This window comes from Manis javanica, chromosome 16 (assembly GCF_040802235.1).
Source record: "Manis javanica isolate MJ-LG chromosome 16, MJ_LKY, whole genome shotgun sequence".
NCBI lineage: Eukaryota > Metazoa > Chordata > Mammalia > Pholidota > Manidae > Manis > Manis javanica.
The window spans coordinates 51,227,331-51,248,179 of record NC_133171.1 but is presented as its reverse complement, the minus strand read 5'-3'; the positions used below and the strand labels follow the sequence as shown (position 1 = coordinate 51,248,179).

Here is a 20,849-nt window from a genome sequence, read left to right as displayed (position 1 = left end):
GAAATAGAAGTCTCAATAAGATGAGTAGAAAAGCCCTATGCGGCTGACTTAGGGCAGGCCCTCGAAAGGCAGCCAGTCTGACGGAGCGAAGGGGCTACAGTTCCAGCTCCCACTCTCTTTAGTTGTTTGTTCTTAGTTTCCAGCAAAGAGTGAAGGGCTTATAAAATCCAGAAAGGGATTTCCACAGCCAGGTAGAGAGAACATGGGCTCTTCAATTCATTGCCTCCATCACCTCTTAAGACCACCTGGTGTCAACTGTTGAAAATTAGTCTTTTCTTTATGGTCTAACTGGTGCTTTGGTCTGTTCAGAGGTGGTTCCTCCCTGGTCCAGATCTCTCATGCAGGCTGCTCTAGCTTCTGGAAGGCAGACCACTCCACTGTCTAAGGTAGGCTACAGGCCATGTCCCCAGAGTACCCCACACCCACTCTGTAGGCCTTACCTTTCTCTTCAAGACACATTAGGATGTTCATACCAGCCTTGCTGGAAAAAAACAAAAATACACCTCATCTGAAGGAGAACATCCTGACCATGGTGTTTAACCCTCCTAATGATCCTGCTCTTACACCCCCATTTTACAGATGAACAAATGGAGACTGGAGAGAATAGAGTTCATAACCTACAAGAGCACACAGAGTTTTCCACCCTGCTGAGCCTCCTAGATAAGCTTTACAGGTCATGCTGTAAAACTCCCAAGTGTCCACCATACCATGATGCTTGCTTTTCCTTATCACACTGACAAGGATTTCATTTTGTCCATATATTCTTGTACTGCCACCCAGGGGTAACTATTTTGATGAAAATGATTCCTTAGCTATTCCCTTGCAACTATGTCCTTGATCTTCATTGCCACCCTGTCAAATACTGCAAACCTGATAGTACAGTAGCAATGTACACCACTGTTTGGATTTGGAGAAGAAGGGTATTATGCCTGTCTCTGTTAGTAACTAACTATTTGTATTATATGTATTATGTTATTTGGAGTTAATAATTCTGGGTCCTCAGCTTCCCCAAATAGAAAGTAAACTAAATTCAGCACGTTTCAAGTTAACAAATATTTGTTGTGTTGAGTTCCTTTTCTGCAAAGCCTCAAGATATGTGCTGCCAAAAATACAGAAATGAATACGACAAGTCCTCTTTCTAGACACCCTGAATCTAATTGGGGTGATATCATCTACACACAGATTATGATGCAGGCCACAGTAGATATACAGATGGATGTATGCTGTGGCTTTTGATTGACAAATTGAAAACTTTTGGAAAGTGGTGGAATTTGTGAAGCCATTTTCAAGAAACTTTCTCAAATGAGTAGTTTAACATAATTTAACATAATTACAAGTACAATGTGTCATTCTGTGTAATATCAGAAAAAATGCTACAAAGAGTGCTGTTGAGATTATTTCAATTCACTCTATATTTATCAAGAGTATTATATCCATGTTAAATTTTCTGAATTTAAAATTTGCACTAAGTTTTTAGGGGTAAAGAATCATGACACCTGAAAATGGTTCAGTAATAATAATAATAATAATAATAATAATAATAATAATAATAATAGGTACCATGTAGAGAGAAATAGTGATAAAGCAAAATGTTATCTAGTGAATCCAGGTAAAGGGCAGATGAGAGTCCACTGTATCAGTCTTGCAGCTTTTCTGAAAGTTTGAAAAGTTTCCAAATACAATTTAAAGAATGCATCATTTGTGTAGGAAAAAAACATACCTTCCAAACATCCAATTTAGTGCTTCTGGTAAAAGGAGATGCAAAACAATGGAAAATGGATTTGTGTTGGCAAGTGGTTATATGCCAGACCAGGTACCTGGTGTTCCTATAAGCTGGTCCCAAACCCAGAGCTCACATGCGGCTTGGGTGCCCTCTTGGTTTCTTGTTTTTAATGCCTCTTTGTTTCTCCCACTTTAGACTGCAAATGAAGGTTGTGTTGGAACAGGGCCAAAAGAGTGGGGCACTCTAAATAAGCCAAGAGCTGGGAAAGACAGTTGGAAATAATTGGGCAAAATTATTTTAGAAGGGTTATCTCATATATGCCAGTGTAAATGCTGTGGAAATTTAATGCTAGTGGGCATAATTTTTAAAAAAAATTGTCCAGAGAAACAAAAATACAGATGGATAGACTAGACTAATGGTAGTAATTTCTTCTGCCGCTCAAAAGGCACTTTGGTCTAAACTTTTAAAAATTGGTAATAAATACTAGTAAATTAGATTTGCCATAACAACTGGTAAGTCAGAGTTCTGATGTTATTGTTTCTTAATAATAGGAGTTAGAGTCTGAGAGGGTTAAACTTCTGGAGGATGTGACTTTCAATAAGCGGAAGATGAAAGAACTTGAAGATAACCTCCTCTACAAATTAAGTGCCACAAAAGGTACTGTGGGATTAAGAAGTGATCAAATAACGGATTCTGTGTAAGGATTTCTTGCCTTTTTTCAATGCCCTCATGATTACAGATGTTAGGAAATAGGTTATCAATGCAAAATCATTGTGAGGCAATTTCCATGTAGTCATCAAAGAGGAGCTGCATAGAATCTGATTTTTGAATTAGTGAACAAAGTCTGAGCCTTTGAGAATAACACAGTTTTCTTGATACAATTGCTCTCTCCTGAGAAAAATAAGGGCTCCCATTAGAGCTAGGTAACTCAGAATAGGCTAATTTGCTTGCCAAAAGGAAACCAAGGTGCTCAATCTTTTTTTTTTTTTAGATTGACTCTTTCATTTGGTGTTAAATGCAATTACCACAATGTGTTATGACGTGTATTATCTGTGTCAGAGGCACTGGAGCCCCCAAGGCCCAGCTCACTCTCGACTTGACCTCCCATTTATAGGTCAGGGATGGGTCCTCCTCGGGGTAGTCAGACTGTCCTACCACACTCTGATTTGGGGATGTACTTTGTCTGAATATATAAAACTCTTTTAACCAAAGAAAATAAAATCAACAAACACTCTATTGTTTTGTAGCAGGCAAATTACAACCACCTAAATTCTACTATTTATTAGCACTTTATGAATATTTCCCAACAGCATTTTAATCCATGGATTAAAACAAGATTTTAGCATTATGCATTAGTGTCACAACAATCTCTAGCACTACCTTTAAAGACCTCAGTCATCTGCCTTAACGGCACCCTTTTGTGCTGGGGAAATTCTGTCTCTTGGTGGCTTCTCCCGGCCTTTTGGATACCTTTGGGCATTCTAACTATTAGCACAGAGAGCTGAGTGTTCCTCCCTTGATCTGGCCAAGAGTGTGCTGGATCAAGATCTCTTGCAATTGGGCAAGAGGTTAATTGCAATTTCAACTTCGAGAGTAGACCCAGTATGCTCATCACAGTAACTCAGAACCTTCCTGTGGCACTTACCTGCCCTCCAGAATTCTAGGTGCCAGAGCACTGCTATTTGCAGATATTGTGACCATTAGCTCAACATGTCTGATGTGTCTTTATCTTAAAACTGAATGTTTTGTCATAGGTATGTTTTTTCTATTAAAAACAATAATGAAGGGTAAAACTAAAAATAAAACTAGGATTTTTCTCCCTGGTGAGACACTTGCATGTCCCCTAATTGACTCCTGTTGGAGATGCAGAGGGACCAGTGTTCTCAGTGGCAAGGCCTGTTCTACTAACATAGGAAGAATAGAGTATACCATTCATCTGCAAGTTGATGGGTAGCATTCGGATCAGCTCACACTGTGAGACAAGCTAGATGGATGAGTTTGTGACACTTGGAGGGGAACCATCCAGATGATAGTGAAAGCCACGCCCTAGAAGGAACAGCAGAAACCACTGGGCCTGGGTGAAGGTATGATTTCGTCTTCAGACATTTGAAGACCAGTCAGTGGGCTGCCTTGAGAATAACCTTTTGCAGATTTTCAGGCAGAATGGGGGTAACCCCTCGGCAGAAATGTTGGAAGGATTCAAGCAGGAGTTGATAATTAGACTAGAAGCCTTTCTGTGTCTTAAGACTGTGCCCTTTAGCCCTGTGGGCTTTGAAGAAGCAGTGTTGAAAGTTAACGGGATGATTTCAGAAATGATCTTGCCTTGTGGCTTCCCCATCTTGTTCTACAGTTTTCCTGTTTGAATTCTAGGTTCCTTGGTAGATGATGAGTCTCTCATTGGTGTCCTCCAAACCACCAAACAGACAGCTGCTGAAGTAAGTGAAAAGCTCCATGTGGCAGCAGAAACAGAGATCAAGATTAACATGGCTCAGGAAGAGTTCCGGCCTGCGGCCACCCGTGGAAGCATCCTCTACTTTCTCATCACAGAGATGAGCATGGTCAACATCATGTACCAGACCTCGCTGGCCCAGTTCTTGAAGTTATTTGACCAGTCCATGGCCAGGTGGGGCTTTGCTACCTTCCCCCCAGCGTATGAACTTAGAATTCTTGTTTGTACTCCTACTGTCTTAGAAATTGCTTTTTACTTTGATTTTTAAAATGTATTACAGATCTGAGAAGTCTCCACTACCTCAAAAGAGAATTACAAATATCATTGAGTATCTGACATATGAAGTTTTTACATACTCTGTCAGAGGCCTATATGAAAACCACAAATTCCTCTTTGTACTCCTCATGACCTTAAAGATTGATCTTCAGAGAGGAACAGTGTCGCACAGAGAGTTCCAGGCTCTCATTAAAGGTGAGGGGTTTGGAATATGGATGTGATTTGGAAAGGATATTGCCTTTGATATGCTCTGATGTACTGTAGACACGTGTTTATAATAGAGTAGAGAAATAATGTTCTAGTGAATTTGTTTATACCTCTGTTTTCCTGATTTGCATTCATTTTACTCTGGACAGGAAGACATTTCAGGTCTGTGTTAACTCTGTTAATTTTAGTTACATATTAAAATTAAGTTTGATCATTGTTGCCCAGGAGTAGGAGACCTGAATGGCAAAGGGGGGTGAAGTGGAGCTGGTGATGAGTTTTCTATTGCAAGAGAGCAATTCCTTGAGCAAAGAAGTATAAGGACTTTTAAGACTGTAAAGAAGAAACACTTGTATTTCATATTTGAAGTTCATCCTTTTCATTGTTTATCTCTATGTTAAAAAATGTAATGATGCAATCAAAAGAGTGGTATTTTTATTCAATTTAGTTAAATGAGTATTTATTGAGTACATACTATGCAAACCTACCTACCTTGCAAGTGTTTGGGATACAAGTATAAACCCAAAGCTTGCTTTGAAAGAAGTAACAGTCTGTAATATTGTTATTACAGAATATATATATTTAGTCTTTGTCTCCACTCTGGTTCTTAGCTCCCCAAACCCTTGGAATTTTCTAAATGTGGAGATTGCTAAAAGTGTCTCCTATGATGTTAAAGTGACTCCTGAGAATCACCTAAAGGTGGAGGCTGGTAGCCGTGGGAACCAACCCTATGATTGGAGGGTTAGAAATTGTAGTCTCACCTCCTGACCTCTGGGGAGGGGAGAGGAGCTGTAGGTTGTATCAGTGGCCAGTGGCCATCTTGCCTATATAAATAAAGCCTCCATAAAAACCCAAAAGGTAGGTGTTCAGAGAGCTTCCAGGTTGATGCTCACACATGGAGATGGGGAGAGTAGCATCCTCAGAAAGCATGGAAACTCCATGCCCTTTCCCCATACTTCCTACAAGGCATCTCTTCATATGGGTATTGATTGGTATCCTTTATTTTGTCCTGGTAAATGTAAATAAGTGTTTCCCTGAGTTCTGTAAGCTGTGCTAGCAAATTAATGGAACCTAAGGGGGAGATCTTTGGAACCCCAATCTGTAGCTGGTTGGTCAGAGCCACAGGTGACAACCTGGAGCTTTTGACTGACATGTGGAGTTGGGGTGCAGGGGGTCGTGTGGGACTGAGCCCTTTACCTGCAGAGCCTGATGCTGTCTCCATGTAGACAGTGTCAGAGTTGAGCTGAATTCTTGCACACCTTACTGGAACCCCCTGTCAACACACACACTTTGGAATTGATCTCAGAACACCTAGTTTACAGTCTCATAATGGGGATAAAGATAATTTTAGAAATAATTGCAAAACAAGCCAGAATAACAACCTACATGTTAGAGAGTAAAAACAACATGTTACCTACATCTAAAAGGAGGGAGATACCAGGTGTGGTTGATGAGATCAATAAAAGCTCCTTGGAAAATACACTTTTGCAGTTGAAGTCATGAAGATTTCTTATTATATGATATGTGGGGAATATATTCCAGTCTTTTTCTTATGTTTTTTGCTTTTTGAATGTAGTTTAATTAATCATTTTCTGGCTGCCCCTCTGCCCCAGAGGAAGAAAGTAGCATTTGAAATGGACTCTGAAGGACAGGTAGAAATGAAGAAAACACTCCATGCTGAAATGGAACAGCATGAGGAGTGAGGGGAGTATGTAAATAGGTGAGCCTTAATTTCTACAGGAAGGATTTTCTTGATCTGCTAAGAAACAAGAAGTTAAGTAAGGTGGTAATGTGGTCCTTTGGGAACCTTTTATTGTCCTTTAGGAAGATTAGTCTGGCAGACAGGTATGGGATTAGAGAAGAGAGGTTCAGTGGAGTCTGTTATAACTTTCCCAACCACAAGCAATGCATTCCCATCCTAGGACAAAGGAGGAACATGCAGTGAGAATATGCATGAGGAAACACGTGTGAGAGATCATGGAGGTAACAATGGCGCTGGACTGGATGTCAGAGGCAACAGAGGGGTCAGAAATGAGTCTGGGGTTCCTGATTTGTACAAAGATGTCTGGTCCGGTTGGTTGAAAGAGGATCTAGTTTGAGAAGTGTCAGAGTTGGGGAATAATGAATGTGGCTTAATACAACAAAGGTATAATTCTCTCTCACTCTGTCTCCAGCATGCTTGCCGTGGTCACCCAAGAATCCAGATGACTATGGAGAGGAATAGGGCATGGCAAATTGTGTGCTGGCTCTTAACAGTTACCCCACAAGTGACACATGCCACTTATGCTTGTATTTCATTAACCAAAACAAGACACCTGGTCAAATCTAACTTCAAAGAGAGTAGGGAAATGCAGTTCTCCCATGTGCTTGCTAGAAGAGGAAACTGGATGTTTTTGAACAGCTCTGGTGGCTACACAGACATGTTGAATTTGAGATATTCAGGAGTGAGAAAGGATAGACCAAACAATTTAGAAGAAGTCAGACACCTGCAAAGATAGGACATTGAAATAGCAACCAAGGCCATAGGAATGAAAGAGAACATCTAAGAAAAAAGTGTATTTTTCAAATTCATACTGCAAGGTGTAGGACATGATACACTTTTATCCTCCACATTCTATTTGTAATAAACATGTAGTAACCATAACTTCTTATCACTTTACCCTTCTTTCTCTACTTCAGGTAATTTCTTCCTCAGATCCAGGTGAGGCATGGTTGCAGAAACTTTGCAAGAACTTTGCACCATCTCTGAAATGTCTTCTTTGACTTTTTGTTTCTTGTAGTTCAAAGGAAATCAGAATATGTAATCAGGTTCCTACTTTTTCTCAGATCTGATCCACCTGGAAAAGGTGTCTTCAATGACCTGTAGGAGTAAGGCAGCATGCATTGAACTAGGAACCAGGGAAACGAACTGGGCTCTGCCACTGACAAAGCACTGTGACCCCAGAGAGACATCCTGTGGCCCCTCTGTGTACAAGAGGATGTCAGGGCTCAGAGGGGAATGAGAAGTACCACCTGGGACAGGCAGGTCAGGCTGTACACTGTAAGGGTTTGTGGTTTCTGTGATGTTTAAATAAAATGAGCCATAAGTTACCAAATCTAGAAAGCTACTTTGACTCATTTCAGTCACCTTGAAACTCTTACTAGGACTTGAGGCCACATCCTCAGTCTTCGAGACACTGGACGGTGGCGAGGAAGGGACTGGAGCCTGTGGGAATTCAGGCAGCCGTGGGAGCAAAATGGGCCTCACAACTTAGGAAAGCCTAGCTGTGGAATGTGAGTGGGATGGGGAGAATACTTCTGGTTCTTTCCTTATCAGTGATCTGTCTTTTCTTCCTGAATCCCGCTGCCAGTGCGGCCCCAGGAGGGAAGGAGACAGATACGACATAGAAAGAAGTATGTCCCCTTGCTCCACAGTGCATCATGCGAAGGACAAGAGAGTCAGAGGTAGAAGCAGGTCAGACACAAAGATCCTTGTCTCCTCCCTGTCTCCTGTGGCAGAACCACAGATGAGTAGATGCTCAAGAAACATCCAGATAGGAGCTGCCCCTGCATTCTGCCCACTGCCACATCCATCATGGAGGCTCCCTGCACTGCAGCACATTAAAAATTAATGATTGTATAGCTCTTACTATGGGACAAGACTGTTCTAAGCTTTCTACATCTGGTGGCTGGCTGGATAAGCCTGAGGTTCGCCAAGGAGAGGAGGGTGGACAGCTGAACCCTGGGGTTCAAACCAAGAAGCTGCAGGGCAGAGGAAGTTTGTAGCTGGAGACAAGGGACCAGTGTCTGGGTAGCAGCCAATGCCCCTTTAGGTCAGACATGAACTGTAGCTCAGAGGCTGCCATACTGGGATCCCAGCCCACAACTGGGGCAAGAGACTGCGGATCCAAGGCGTCCTCTCCATCAAGACACAGTCGCACCCACCTCACCTTGCCCCACCCAGTAACCCAGCCAAACCAGAGCTGTTACCTGAAAGAGACTGACCCTTTGAAAGTGTGTAAATCAGAGGAGACTGAGAACCACAGCAGCACAATGGAGGAGGAATTTGTGAGGAGAATTAGATTTGTCACCGAAAAATCGGGAAGACTGCACATCTGGGTTGTGAATGAAGATGAAGAAGAGCACATCTGTGACCCCATTTCATAAAACTGGAGAGGCAGGGGGATCCAGATTGTACAGGGCCAGGAGAGCCAGTGAGAGGAGTTTGGATTCTATTTAGTTGGCAATAGGGAGCCATCGAATATTTTATGAGCAGGAAAGTAGCGTGAATAGAGCAGTGCTTTAGGAAGATTAATTTGGGATTGTATGACAGGTTGATAGAAGTACAATCAGCTCAGCAGTAAAAGAGTTTTTTTTAAAACACAAAACAAAACTGGCTTATTGTACAGTTTGTATTAGTTTTGAACTGGCCTACATATTGACCAAATTATATTTTAAAAGATGATCTATGACTTTGTTTTTAATGTTTTTTACAAAGTTAACAAATATGACCCTCAGATCATTGATATTTTTATCATTTTGAATTCAGTACTTAAGGGGCAAAGAAGAAAGACTTATTTATCAGAGTAGAAATGTTTGATTTCCCAAGAGTGACTGTCCCTTTCTGTCAATTCCTACTTGTTTTCTGCAATATTTGGAAGGTGCTTTGACTTTTTTTTTCAGCCAAGAATGTCAGAACACTTGGAAAAATGAAATATATACCAGGGGAAATCCTTGTCTATATAGTAACTGATATACATGTTTCCCCCTGCCTGGTTATTTTAGAAAGATATCATCTTTCTTTTGTCATCAACCATAGACAAAGACACCTGAGGGGGTCTGCTCTTGCCTTTCAGGTTGGATTGGACCTCAGTCTTCCAAAACAGAGAGAGAAAATTATGATTACATAGCTCTTACTATGGGACAAGACTGTTCTAAGCTTTTTCTACATAAATTAATTTATTTAATCTTCACAGCAATCTGTTAGATTCTGTTAGTACACTCATTTGACAGAAGAGGAAACAGAGAAATTGAGTCCTTTGCCCAGTTATGTAGATAGTAAGTGGCAGAGCCAGGATATTTTGGGGAATAGGACGCGCTGTGATTGCTATGGGTTAGTTTAGGTGCCTGATATGTTCAGAAACACTGATGTAGCTTAAACATCCTCTCCTGATGTCTTTGAGGCTTATGGTCCCGTGAAAACATTTTTTCAGAAACAAGCATGAAGAGAAGGGATGAGTTGGTCTCTGTGTTAGGGAAGTAAGTCCTGTAAGGCTGCAAGTGACTCTCTCTAGTGGCTGCTTCTCCCACAGTAAACTCAATAGTAGAAAAGAAAAGGTGCTAGAGTAAAGCTTACCTTGCTCTCTGGGTCACAGCGGGGTGGGCTGTTGAGAGGGAGGATGGCACTTTCTAATGGTGTGTGACCCTCGGAGCAGCCGAGCCCCCTGGTTGAGTAAAGGGATTTATGTGAAAGAAGTACTTCAGTTCATTGACCTTCTCAAGAAGATGCTAGAAGGGAGGAGCAGACACCTGGAGTCCCTCCACCCTGCTCTCTTTTTTTTGCCCAAGGGTTGATAGGTGAAGTGGAGGGATTTGATGAGTTCTTCAGGAGCATTATATGATTTTAAAATTCAGGAACTGTTCTACATCCGTCTCAGAGGTAGAAGCAGGTCAGATATAGACCTGGGATTATTATGATAAAACATTACTACAGATAAGCACTAGAGGAATTTTGAAATTATGAATATAGTCATGTGTCTTGGTGGACGATTGTCGCACTGGGTATGCTCATATGACCTGTGATTTGCTTCACAATATGATCCAATGCTGTAACTCACATTTTCCACCAGTCTTCATGAGTACAGAGGCCTTCTTCAGTGTTGCTCTGGGAGGAGGGGGTTCCCCACTTCAGGTAAGTTCACTAGGAATTCACTGAGACCAAATACCAACCACAGAATGTTAGGGCTTAAAACAGGCTCATACCAAGCTTTATTCTCAGGGCAGTCACCAGCTATGTACAAGCAGCAAGCCCTTTTCTGTCTCCATCGCTGGTCTGGCTCCAGCCACAGGCAGCCTAGGTGCTGCCTCCACTCCTGTTTTGGCTTGTGGGTCTCTAGTCTCCTAGCACTAGGGCTCCACGGTGCTCTGCCAGCCTCCTGACACCATGTGTGACTCTGTGGGCTGGTCTTTACCATGACTGGAGGATGCCTGGCCAATTATATCCAGGTGCTTATATGATTCCTCTTCCGCCTTCCCCCAGGATAGTACTGTGACTGACAGTGTGCTCTGGGTGGCTCTGTCAGCTGGTAAACAGTTTTCTGCCAAGGTGTATGTAAGCACGCAATATTAGAATCAGAGGAGGTGAGAATCCTGGCCATAAAATTTCCATTTTCCCTATATTTGTTTTTCTCTGCTTTATCTTAAGTGCCTGGAATATGCCAGATACATAGAGGGTTCTCAGTAAATATTTGTTGAATAAGTGAATGAATGAATGACCTGAACATGAGTTACCTCTCAGATACCCACAGATATATTTTATCCCTCCATCTTTTACTTCCTTTCTCCATCTATCTATCTATCCATCTTTTTGACCTGGTGAAAAATAGCATTGGATTGCAGACTTCTGGAGGAATGAGAACTAAGAAGTGATGTTTAAAAGCACACATGAAAAGCTCAACCTATTCATTGATATTAAAATTGTAAATTTCATTAAATGTATTGTTTAAAAAAAAACAATAAACAGGCCAAGAACCACCTGAGAAAAATCTTTGCACAAAAAAATGATGCAGAATTTCCATCACTCAGACTTAAAACACTCAGACTTAAAAAAAGTACCAAAAAAAGAGAACCACATTTTTTTCTGTAATGTGATTATTTTCCCAGTTTTCCATTTTTTTTCTATACTATGTAATACTATTATCTTACTTTTATTATTTGGAAAATAAATGTTTGAAAATGAAGCAGCAGCTGAGCTAACTGGTGCCAATGCCTTTCCCCAGGGGGAGCAGCCCTGGATCTGAAAGCCTGCCCTCCCAAGCCGTTCCGCTGGATCCTCGATATGACCTGGCTGAATCTTGTGGAGCTGAGTAAACTTCCGCAATTTGCAGAAATCATGAACCAGGTATTAAAGGGCTGGACACAAGAACGGATCTGTAAACCCAAACACACCCAGGCCATTTCAACTGGGGCCTCCTGGTAACAGTTTTTTCCCCAAAGAAGTCAAATCCATAGTGTAGCTTTAAGGAGCTGTGGCTCTGGGGGAGATTTTGAGTGGAGGGATGTCAAAAGGAAGCTTTTCATAGGTGCAGATAACTACCTTTTCCTCCTGGGTCATATATAAGCCTGCTTGAATTGCTGTCAGAACCAGGACCAATGTGTGGACCTTTTGTAGACTATTGATGTTTTTGCATTTTTGCTTCTGCCTATGATTAAGTGATTTGTGAATATTTGAATTCCAGGCACATTAAGAGGTTGCCGTCCTTTTTAAAAAATCATTTTAATGATGAAAATGTAAATGTGGTCAAAATGGTGAAACAGGTCCTGATTTACCTGTTGTTTGCTTATTTGAAAATATCAACTGGTTCATGTGGATTAGTTGTAGATTCAACTCTCACTGGAAAGCAATTACACACCTCAGAGTAAAGATAGCTGTTTATTACTGGAATCTGTTAGTCACACCAGGCTGTCACTGAGAGAGGGGGCTGCAATTTCCCAGTGCCAATGGCACGTAATCATCTTCTTTGCAGTTGCTGGTGATGGACAAATGGAATGATAGGTAGACTGCAAGTTGGCAGAGGCCTCATGCTGTCCTCTTGGGAGCCCCTCCCCTCCACACAAACCCACTCCCCACCCAGTGTACACAGTCTGTTCAGTGGTAATTCTGGAACATTATGTAGACTCTGCGTATTCCCATGGGTGGGTCAGAGCCAACTGGACAAAGTCCTTGGACTCCATCTGTGCTGAAGAGCAAGCTTTTACTGTAGTATAACCACAGATGGGTCCCCCAAGCCCCAAAAAATACTTTGAAAAAAAAAGTAATCTGAGTCCAGTCGGAAACTGGGCCAGGGAGACCCTTAAGCCTTGCTGGAGAGTCACTACAACCCTGTGCTCTCTGCTGATGGTTATCCTGATACAGGGATATGCATTGTTTGCCTCTGTCAATTAGAGCTTAAGTGCCCATGTTGTAGAATCTGCTAGCTACTATGATTACTATGGGATAAGTGCTTTGCAACAATAATAACTCTGCAAGGGAAATATTATCAACCTGGCTTGATAGATGTGAAAACTGAGATTCAGAAAGGTTAAGTACCCTCCCAAGGCCACATAGCCATTAAATAGTAATTGGCCCCAAGCTCTTACTCTGACATCAGGAGTTATTTCTCTCCAACTCCTTTTATCCCTCTGGATGGGCCAGAAGTGAGGGGAGGAGTTGTCAGGAAAGTTGCAAAAGTTCACTGGGGACCTGCCCTTAGGCAGCCATCAATTTGGCTTGTCTGTGGGAAGGAAGGGAGGAAATAGGAGGTCAGTCACCCAACTGAGTGGTGTCAGAAACTGAAAGAGAACTGGTCTCAAACAACAGCTGCCCTGCCTTGGTTTCCCTATGGTTTTACTAACAGGGAGGGCCAGGGAAAGGAGTGGGAAGAGGAGGTGGGCAGCCATGGGCTGGAAGTTATCCCCTTGCCCATCACAGATGCAGCTCTAATGGGGTAGAGTCAAAATTATAAGATGGAATGCCAGTAGGCTGGGAAAAAGCCCCCCTTTCTTGCACCTCCTTCCTCTTGTCACTAAGGTGGAGGAGCCCTGCAGGGGGCGCTGCAGGGGGCCGTGAGAAGGACCCGTGTCCCGGGGCGGGGCTGCCGCAGCACCCAGGCCCTGAGAGCTGTGCACCTGGCAGCTTTGGAACCAGTCAACAGGGGAGAGCCACAGCAATCGTAAGGTCTTAAGGCAGAGGATCACTAGAAAAATTTAAGTTTTAATTTTGTCATCTATCACTATCTTAAGGAGAGGTCAACATTTAGAAGTTTGGTTATCAGAATGGTCTATGTTAGTGGTTCTCAACCAAGGGCAACTTTGTGCCGCTCCCCAGAGAGCATTTGACAATGCCCGGAGATGTTTTTGATTGTAATGAGAACTGAAAGGGGGTGCTGCTGGGGTCTAGCGAGCAAAGGCTGGGGTCACTAATAAACTCTCTACTATGCACAGGGCAGCCCCGCAACTAAAAGTGATCAGCACAAAATGCAGATGGCGCTGAGGCTGAGAAAGCCTGGTCTGTGTTTTTTTCCTGCCCAGTCACTGAGTGAAATTGATACATGGCCCTTATTTTAGTGAATAATGTAGAAAAACAATGGAAAAACTGAAAGGGAATAGTAATATTCATATTATTTGAGCCACTGATTCTGAAGAACAATGCGTTATCTGCCTGTAAAGAGAGCTCCTCTGAGACCATTTAGAATCCTCTGCAGTATATTTGATGGCTCGCTGATTGGCTTGTTTATTTTAGATATCCCGTAATGAGAAGGGATGGAAAAGCTGGTTTGATAAAGATGCTCCGGAGGAAGAGATTATTCCCGATGGATATAGTGATTCTCTGGACACCTGCCGCAAACTTTTACTTATCAGGTGAGAATAGGTATTATCAGACCTAGAAACATCTCTCATTATATTGTCAAATCGCAGATTTTAGCTCAGTGAGTTTTCTTCACCATGTCCCAGTAGGTAATACAAGAAATGTCTGTGCTTCCAAATTGCAGTTTGGGATGGCCATTCATTAGCTCCTTGACAAACAGTAGTGACAGTGGCAGGGAACTGGTGTATTTTGGCAATGTATTAATGATAGTTGCTTTTAGAAAAACACATATGAAAAATATGCTTATAGTAACATTTAATTTGTTCATCATTTATCTTTACCAAATGAGTGATTCATTTATTGTTGAGTTTACCTTTAAAAAAAAGTGGACCTCACAAAGTGACAAGGTAATTAGTTTTTAAGATGATATTCAATTTAATCTGAGAGGAAAAAAAACAAGAATATTGCACTGTTGAAATGTTTAAGTGCTTTTTCACTATTAAAATGGGAAAGAAAAGTTTGAAAATGATATTAAGGAGAATATTTTCTCTTTTCTTTTTTTTTCCTTCTCACTTTTGATGTTTTCTCAATATCCAGTAGCTCATAGAAAGTTTCTATATTGGCAGATTGGGGTGTGTGTGTGTGTGTGTGTGTGTGTGTGTGTGTGTGTGTGTGTGTGTGTGTGTGTGTGTGTGAGATTGGTGGTCAAGGCAAGAGGGTAGAGTTGGGAGATGAGACCACCAAAAGAATAACAAAAATATGTAGGATTATTTTGGGGTTATTCTTGTCTTCCCTAATGTCATACACCTGAGCTTGCATTTCTTAGAAAAAGTTTCCAGGATTTTGTCACTCTTTGACAATGATGAGAGTGGTCAGCAACGGCAAGCTCATGTTCAGAATATGAAAGGGCTACTTGTCTTTTTGGGGGGGAATAGATGTGTTCTCTTTTCATCTATCATTTTGAAATGGAATCTATGTCAAATGAGTAGTGTAATCCAGCAAATAATCTGTACAGCTTGTTTGTGATCTAAAATATAAAATATCAAGTGACATTTATTTCATGTGTTCCTGTGTTTAGAACCTACTACAGTGTAGGCAGCACAGATGGTATTAAATAAATGCTTGTTCATCAACCAACTTTTGACATGTTTGACAAGTTTATTCTCCCCCAAATCCGGCAGAGTTTCAGAGTGCACCACAGTCTGGAGCCCACTGCATCCTGGAGCTGGCAGAGAACACCTCCCCTGCGTCCCTGCCGAGTCCCTGGCACCTACAGTGGAGCCTGACATGTAGCAGACACTTGATAAATGTTTGTCCAAGAGTGAATGTGCTTCTGAGTATTAGTTTGAATGAGGAATTGCTTACCTGAAGCTAATAGCCTCAGTTACCAGGGATAATCACTTACGTGCTTAAAAAAAAAATTATAGCTTCAACGTAGTTGCTGCAGCCTCTGAAAATGAGACACTGGGTCAGCTGACTTCTAAGTTCCCTTCTAGCCTGGCCACAGACTGTTGTTACAGGCTCTGCTCTACTTCTTGCCGATGCCTAACAACAAAGCTACATGATTAAATTTGTGCTCACCCAGGGATAGAAAGCTTTGCCATCCCTCTTACACAGATCTGCGTGAAGGAGAATTAGCTTTTTTGTCCTTTGCCAATTATATATGTTCTTTGCATGCTTAGATTAGAATAAAAATGAGCACACTGAATTTTCTCCTGTGCCTCGTATTCACCCCTAGGTCTTGGTGCCCAGATCGTACTGTTTTTCAAGCAAGAAAGTATGTTGCACATTCTTTGGGGGACAAGTACACAGAACCAGTTATCTTAGACCTGGAGAAAACTTGGGAAGAAAGTGATACACGAACACCTCTCATTTGTTTCCTGTCCATGGGATCAGACCCCACGATTCAAATTGACGCGTTGGCCAAGAAACTGAAGCTGGGTATGATCAGCAATCTGTAAAATTTAGCAAAACCTCCATATTTTTGCCTCAAATTTTGCCTTTCATTGCTTCATAACTTATTCTTAGAAACATATCTATAAAACTGAGGTAGATGAAATATTAAACTCCTTCCTCTTTCCTCCCTTCTCAGATGTCCTAGAGTGAGGGTGTGTTATAGGTATCTTTGTGCAGAGAGGAATATTCATCCACCATATACTGTTGTTCTTTTTAAGTTATAAGCAGATGACCATACAACCTGAATAGCAGACTAACAAGAATGAACATACAAGAGCAAATTCTACTGCTATGTCTATATAAAATTACAACAAAGTCTATTTTGTCACATATTGAAAAACTGTAACCATTATTGTAATGCTGGGGATTCATTCATTAGTGCTTTTATTCAGTAACCATTTAGTGTAGGCAGTGTGCTAGATTCAGGCAGTACAGAGATGAACACAGCATAGCTGGGAAAGAGACATGCAGACATCCAACTGAAAACAATGTGACAACTGCTATAACAGAGTTACCTAGACATGCCTCATTACAAGATCCAGAACTACTCAGACAGGGGGAAGCGTTACATGAATGGTATTCTGAGTAGGATCTAAAAATAGACACAATTTTACCATGAGGGATGGTGTGAGAAAGAAGGAAAGTTATTCCAGGGGCAGGAGGCAGGGCAAGGAGCTATAAACATGTAAGTTGTGAGACCTGGGACTGAGTCAGCAGGACTAAAGGGCAGAGACCTGATGATGCAGAGCACATCCCGAGAGGTCTGAGACCTCCTCTTATAGGAGCGCTGTTTATCTGCTCTTCATACTTTGAAAATCTGAATGTTGTTGGAATTGTCATTTGGGATATTCCAGGCTCAGATCCCTATAATTATACCTTGTAGGTTCATTTGTTCATGTCTTTATAAAGATCATAACAGTGATTATGAATCACTATCCTATGAAATAAAACTTAGATTGAGTTTATTATATAGTTAACATAAACATGATACCAAATCAATTCAGTTATTTCCAAATATTTGCCATGTCCCTCTGCACTCAGAAGTTACTGTAAACCATTAGCTCATGGTGCTCTGGTCCAATGTTCACTCCCTCTTTCCTCATCCTGACTTTGCCCTGTTCCTTGTCACCACCACACTGTTCTGTGTTCTATATGGATCCATGTTTGAATGGTCACTTTCTGACTGAACACTGATGCCCAATACAAAGAGCTCCTGGGTTTCATTGGCAATTGTTCATGGTTAAGTCTCATTAGCCACCTTTAAAATAGGCTCTTTTTGCTCTGGTTTCTATTGTAGCATGCCAGTCATCTGCACTGGTCTAAGAGCGGCATCTCTTTCACAGCCTTATAGTTTGCAAATCTCTCTCAGATCTATTTCTTTATAGATCTTTCCAGCTGCTTCTATGCCCCACTTCTCTCTGCATATAGGTTCCTTCTTCTGTCCTGCCAAATACCATTCTCCATGCGGCAGAACTCATGGCCTCTAGGGCCTTGTGGGCATAATTGCTTACGGACGTGTTCAGTGAATTTGACACTCCAAGGGAAATTCCCCTCAACCTCCTGGTCGCAAGTCCAAATATCCAGGGAAGGAACGCATTGGTTTTGCTTTGGTCTGTGCTTCTTTCTGGACCAGTCAATGAACTGTTGCTGTGGATATGGGTTCACATCAGGAACTACATATATTAAGCTAGAGTGGGGGGGCATTTCTTAGAAGTGGGTACTGTTCCTAGAAGAAGGATGTGTTCCACTAGACTTAGCCCTCAAAATGTTACCTTAACGAATATCGTAATTCTTCCAAGTGGTAAAGATACCTCAAGACAAATGCTGGGCCTAGAAGCCACAGGGCATAAATCTGCAAAGAAGTAAAAAGCTAACCTTTTCAAATAATATTGCTTCTCTCTCACTTACCAACTTTACATCTCCCTGCATGGCCCCGGAAGATGACTGGTTAGCCAGAGACGGGTAAGATTCCTCAAGGGAGGAACAACCTAAGACAGGCACAGTCACAGGGGGGCCATCAGGTGAGAAATTGGGGATCAGCAGAGGTGAGGCTTGGAACCTCACTCCCCCTGTTTTGAGAGAAATCTTCTGCATCCGTGGATGTTTTGTTGCCCTTGTCTAGCTTGGATTAATACTTAGTCTATAGGCTCAGACCTGATCATCTACACTTGCCCTCTTAAAGCACTAAATTATGCTTTCTATCTTTATCTTGCATCTACCTACCACTTCAGCATTTTATTTAAAAAGAAAATAAGGGAGAAATGTGGGATTCACATATAAATCAAGTACAAAAATCAAATGAATAATCATATCTGACTTGATTTTTTATAGTTCATAATGCGTGATCAAAACTGAAAGTTTCTGTGATATGACTGCCCTTGCACTGTTCACCATGGAAGAACTTGTTCACCATGTAAGAGCTTGTTTGTTATGCTTCAGAAGATTGGAGAGTGTTGAGAGTTAGGCTTGGGGTTGATTAATGATTGTGCATTGAGTCCCCTATACAGAATTTTATTTTTGTTCACAATCATTTGATCAATAAATATGAGAGATGCCCTCTCAAAAAAAAATGTTACCTTAAGATAATGCTGTTGTCTAGGACAACAGCTTGAAAACAGAAATAAATTCAAGGTCTCCTTTGAGACAAATTATAACTATGATATCAAATAACTATGTAAGGCCAGAATTGCGCTGTCACCTTTAGTGTCATTACATGTTAATATACTTCTTTGCTTGGCAATTTAGAGACTTCCATTTCCTGCTACTATGTTGATTTTCCATAATTGTTCAAGCTTCTATTAGTAACTTTATTAGACTACTGAAACAAAATAGATTTGATTTGACACTAAAGGATATGGTAATCTAGTCTCAAGTAGAAATATTTTTTTGGATAACTGGATAATAGATAATCTTAGAATGCTCATGGTAAATAGGACTCTGGAAATCTTGAACTCCAACTACCTTATTTGCAGCTGGGGAAACTAAAACCTGAAGATAAGACCAGAGAGCTAGTTGGTGACAGATCCAATTCAGGAGTTATCTCAGGGCTTCCAGTGGTCTCTCTCTTTCATTCCCTCTCACTGCCTTTACTGGGTGAGTTAACCAGTTACCAGACAGCAGCTTTAGAGATGGGACTGAACCAGATACGTTTCTGTAGGAACGGAGAAAGAAAACTTCTCATTGTGGATATGTGTCTGGTGCCTGTTAAGCTCTGCAATGAGAGATTCGGAGCAGATAAATTCTGCACTAAAGCACTGGGTGCCTGGGCAAGGGGGAGAACACACATGGATTTAGCAAGAGAACCCTTCCTAAGAGCCTGGAGAGGGAGAAAGGGGCCCCAGAGGAAGAACAGGTTTGAAAACAGAATGCAAATGCAAATTAAAGAGAGCAAACAAATAGAATAAAGACCCACAAATACACAAACATAGGAATAACAAAATGGTTATAACAAAGTATACACATAAAAAATTTGAGTAACAAGAATGGTGTGTATAATTATAGTAATAAACTTTAAAATATCATTAAAATTGACAAGTTTATAGAAAATTGCAAATTCACAAAATTTTCTCAGAAAAGGTAGAAAACCTTGAATAGACTAATCAAGAGAAAAATTAGAAGTTTTAAAATTATTACTTGAGCAAAGTCTCTGGGTTGGGATAAATTTTTTGGTAAATCCTTTAAAATCCTTTCACATCCTATATTCCATTCCAGAACACAGAAGAGGATGCATTTTCCTCTTTATCTTAAGGGAATGGTATTTCCCTGATATCAAAAGCAGACCAAGATAGTAACTGCATGAAAGAAAGAAAACCACAGATTGATACTACTTACCAATGTAAATGTATGAATCTTAACTAAAATGCAAGCAAGAATTCAGTATAGTTTACAAAAAATAATAATATGCTATGACAAAGTAGGAATGGCAGGGCAATTATAAGAAAGATACAGTATTAAGAAATCTCATCCAACAGAAAGTGACTTTTTCTTAAGTTATCATATTTTTACTACTTTGATAAATACTAAAAAGGCATTTTATAAAAATCCAACATTTGTATTTGACTTTTAAAAAGTTGAAGTAACTCAACCAGGAGTTGGGAGGGGTGCAAGTTGTAGCGCTCCAAAATCTTACGACTATAGACTATCTACGGCTAAAAGAACATATGGGATGTGAACAGATCCCAGAAATGGGTTGCTTTAATTTGTCTGATTTCTCTCAGACTGTTCAAGTACAGTTGGACAATATCCATCATATCATAGACAAATTTTCACAAATGCCTAGGGTGCCTAAATGGTTTTCTTGGCTTCACTGGAGATGGCTGGTAATTATAGATTTGCTTAGTTTATGTCACCGTATTCCTATTATGTTAATATGTGTGCGCAAGTTAGTAGTTTAAAACCTATACATGCTTAAGGTACTCTACAAGAAGATATGTCAAAGAAATAATCAATCCTCCCATGTTTTCTTCCATATGCTACCTCTATAGCTTTTCTTCTTCCTTCCTAATTACAACCCTTAAATAGAATTCGTACCCCATATCGAATTTACCGAGCATCATAATTCCTCCAGGTGGTAAAGATACCTCGAGACAAGTGCTGGGCATAGAAGCCACAGGGCATAAATCTGCAAAGAAGTAAAAAGCTAACCTTTTCAAACAATATGGCTTCTCTCTCACTTACCAACTTTACATTTCCCTGTA

General features: G+C 40.9%; 1 protein-coding gene across 1 annotated transcript in view; it reads left to right on the top strand.

The window, feature by feature from the left end:
* The window catches only part of DNAH8 (dynein axonemal heavy chain 8), a 336,734-nt gene that overhangs the window by 237,933 nt on the left and 77,952 nt on the right, over positions 1-20,849 (top strand). The window contains exons 77-82 of the mRNA XM_073224126.1: positions 2,275-2,380; positions 4,094-4,346; positions 4,453-4,643; positions 11,630-11,751; positions 14,131-14,249; positions 15,935-16,137. Of these exons, the coding sequence (XP_073080227.1) occupies positions 2,275-2,380; positions 4,094-4,346; positions 4,453-4,643; positions 11,630-11,751; positions 14,131-14,249; positions 15,935-16,137 (994 nt within the window). The remainder of the gene's footprint in view (positions 1-2,274; positions 2,381-4,093; positions 4,347-4,452; positions 4,644-11,629; positions 11,752-14,130; positions 14,250-15,934; positions 16,138-20,849) is intronic.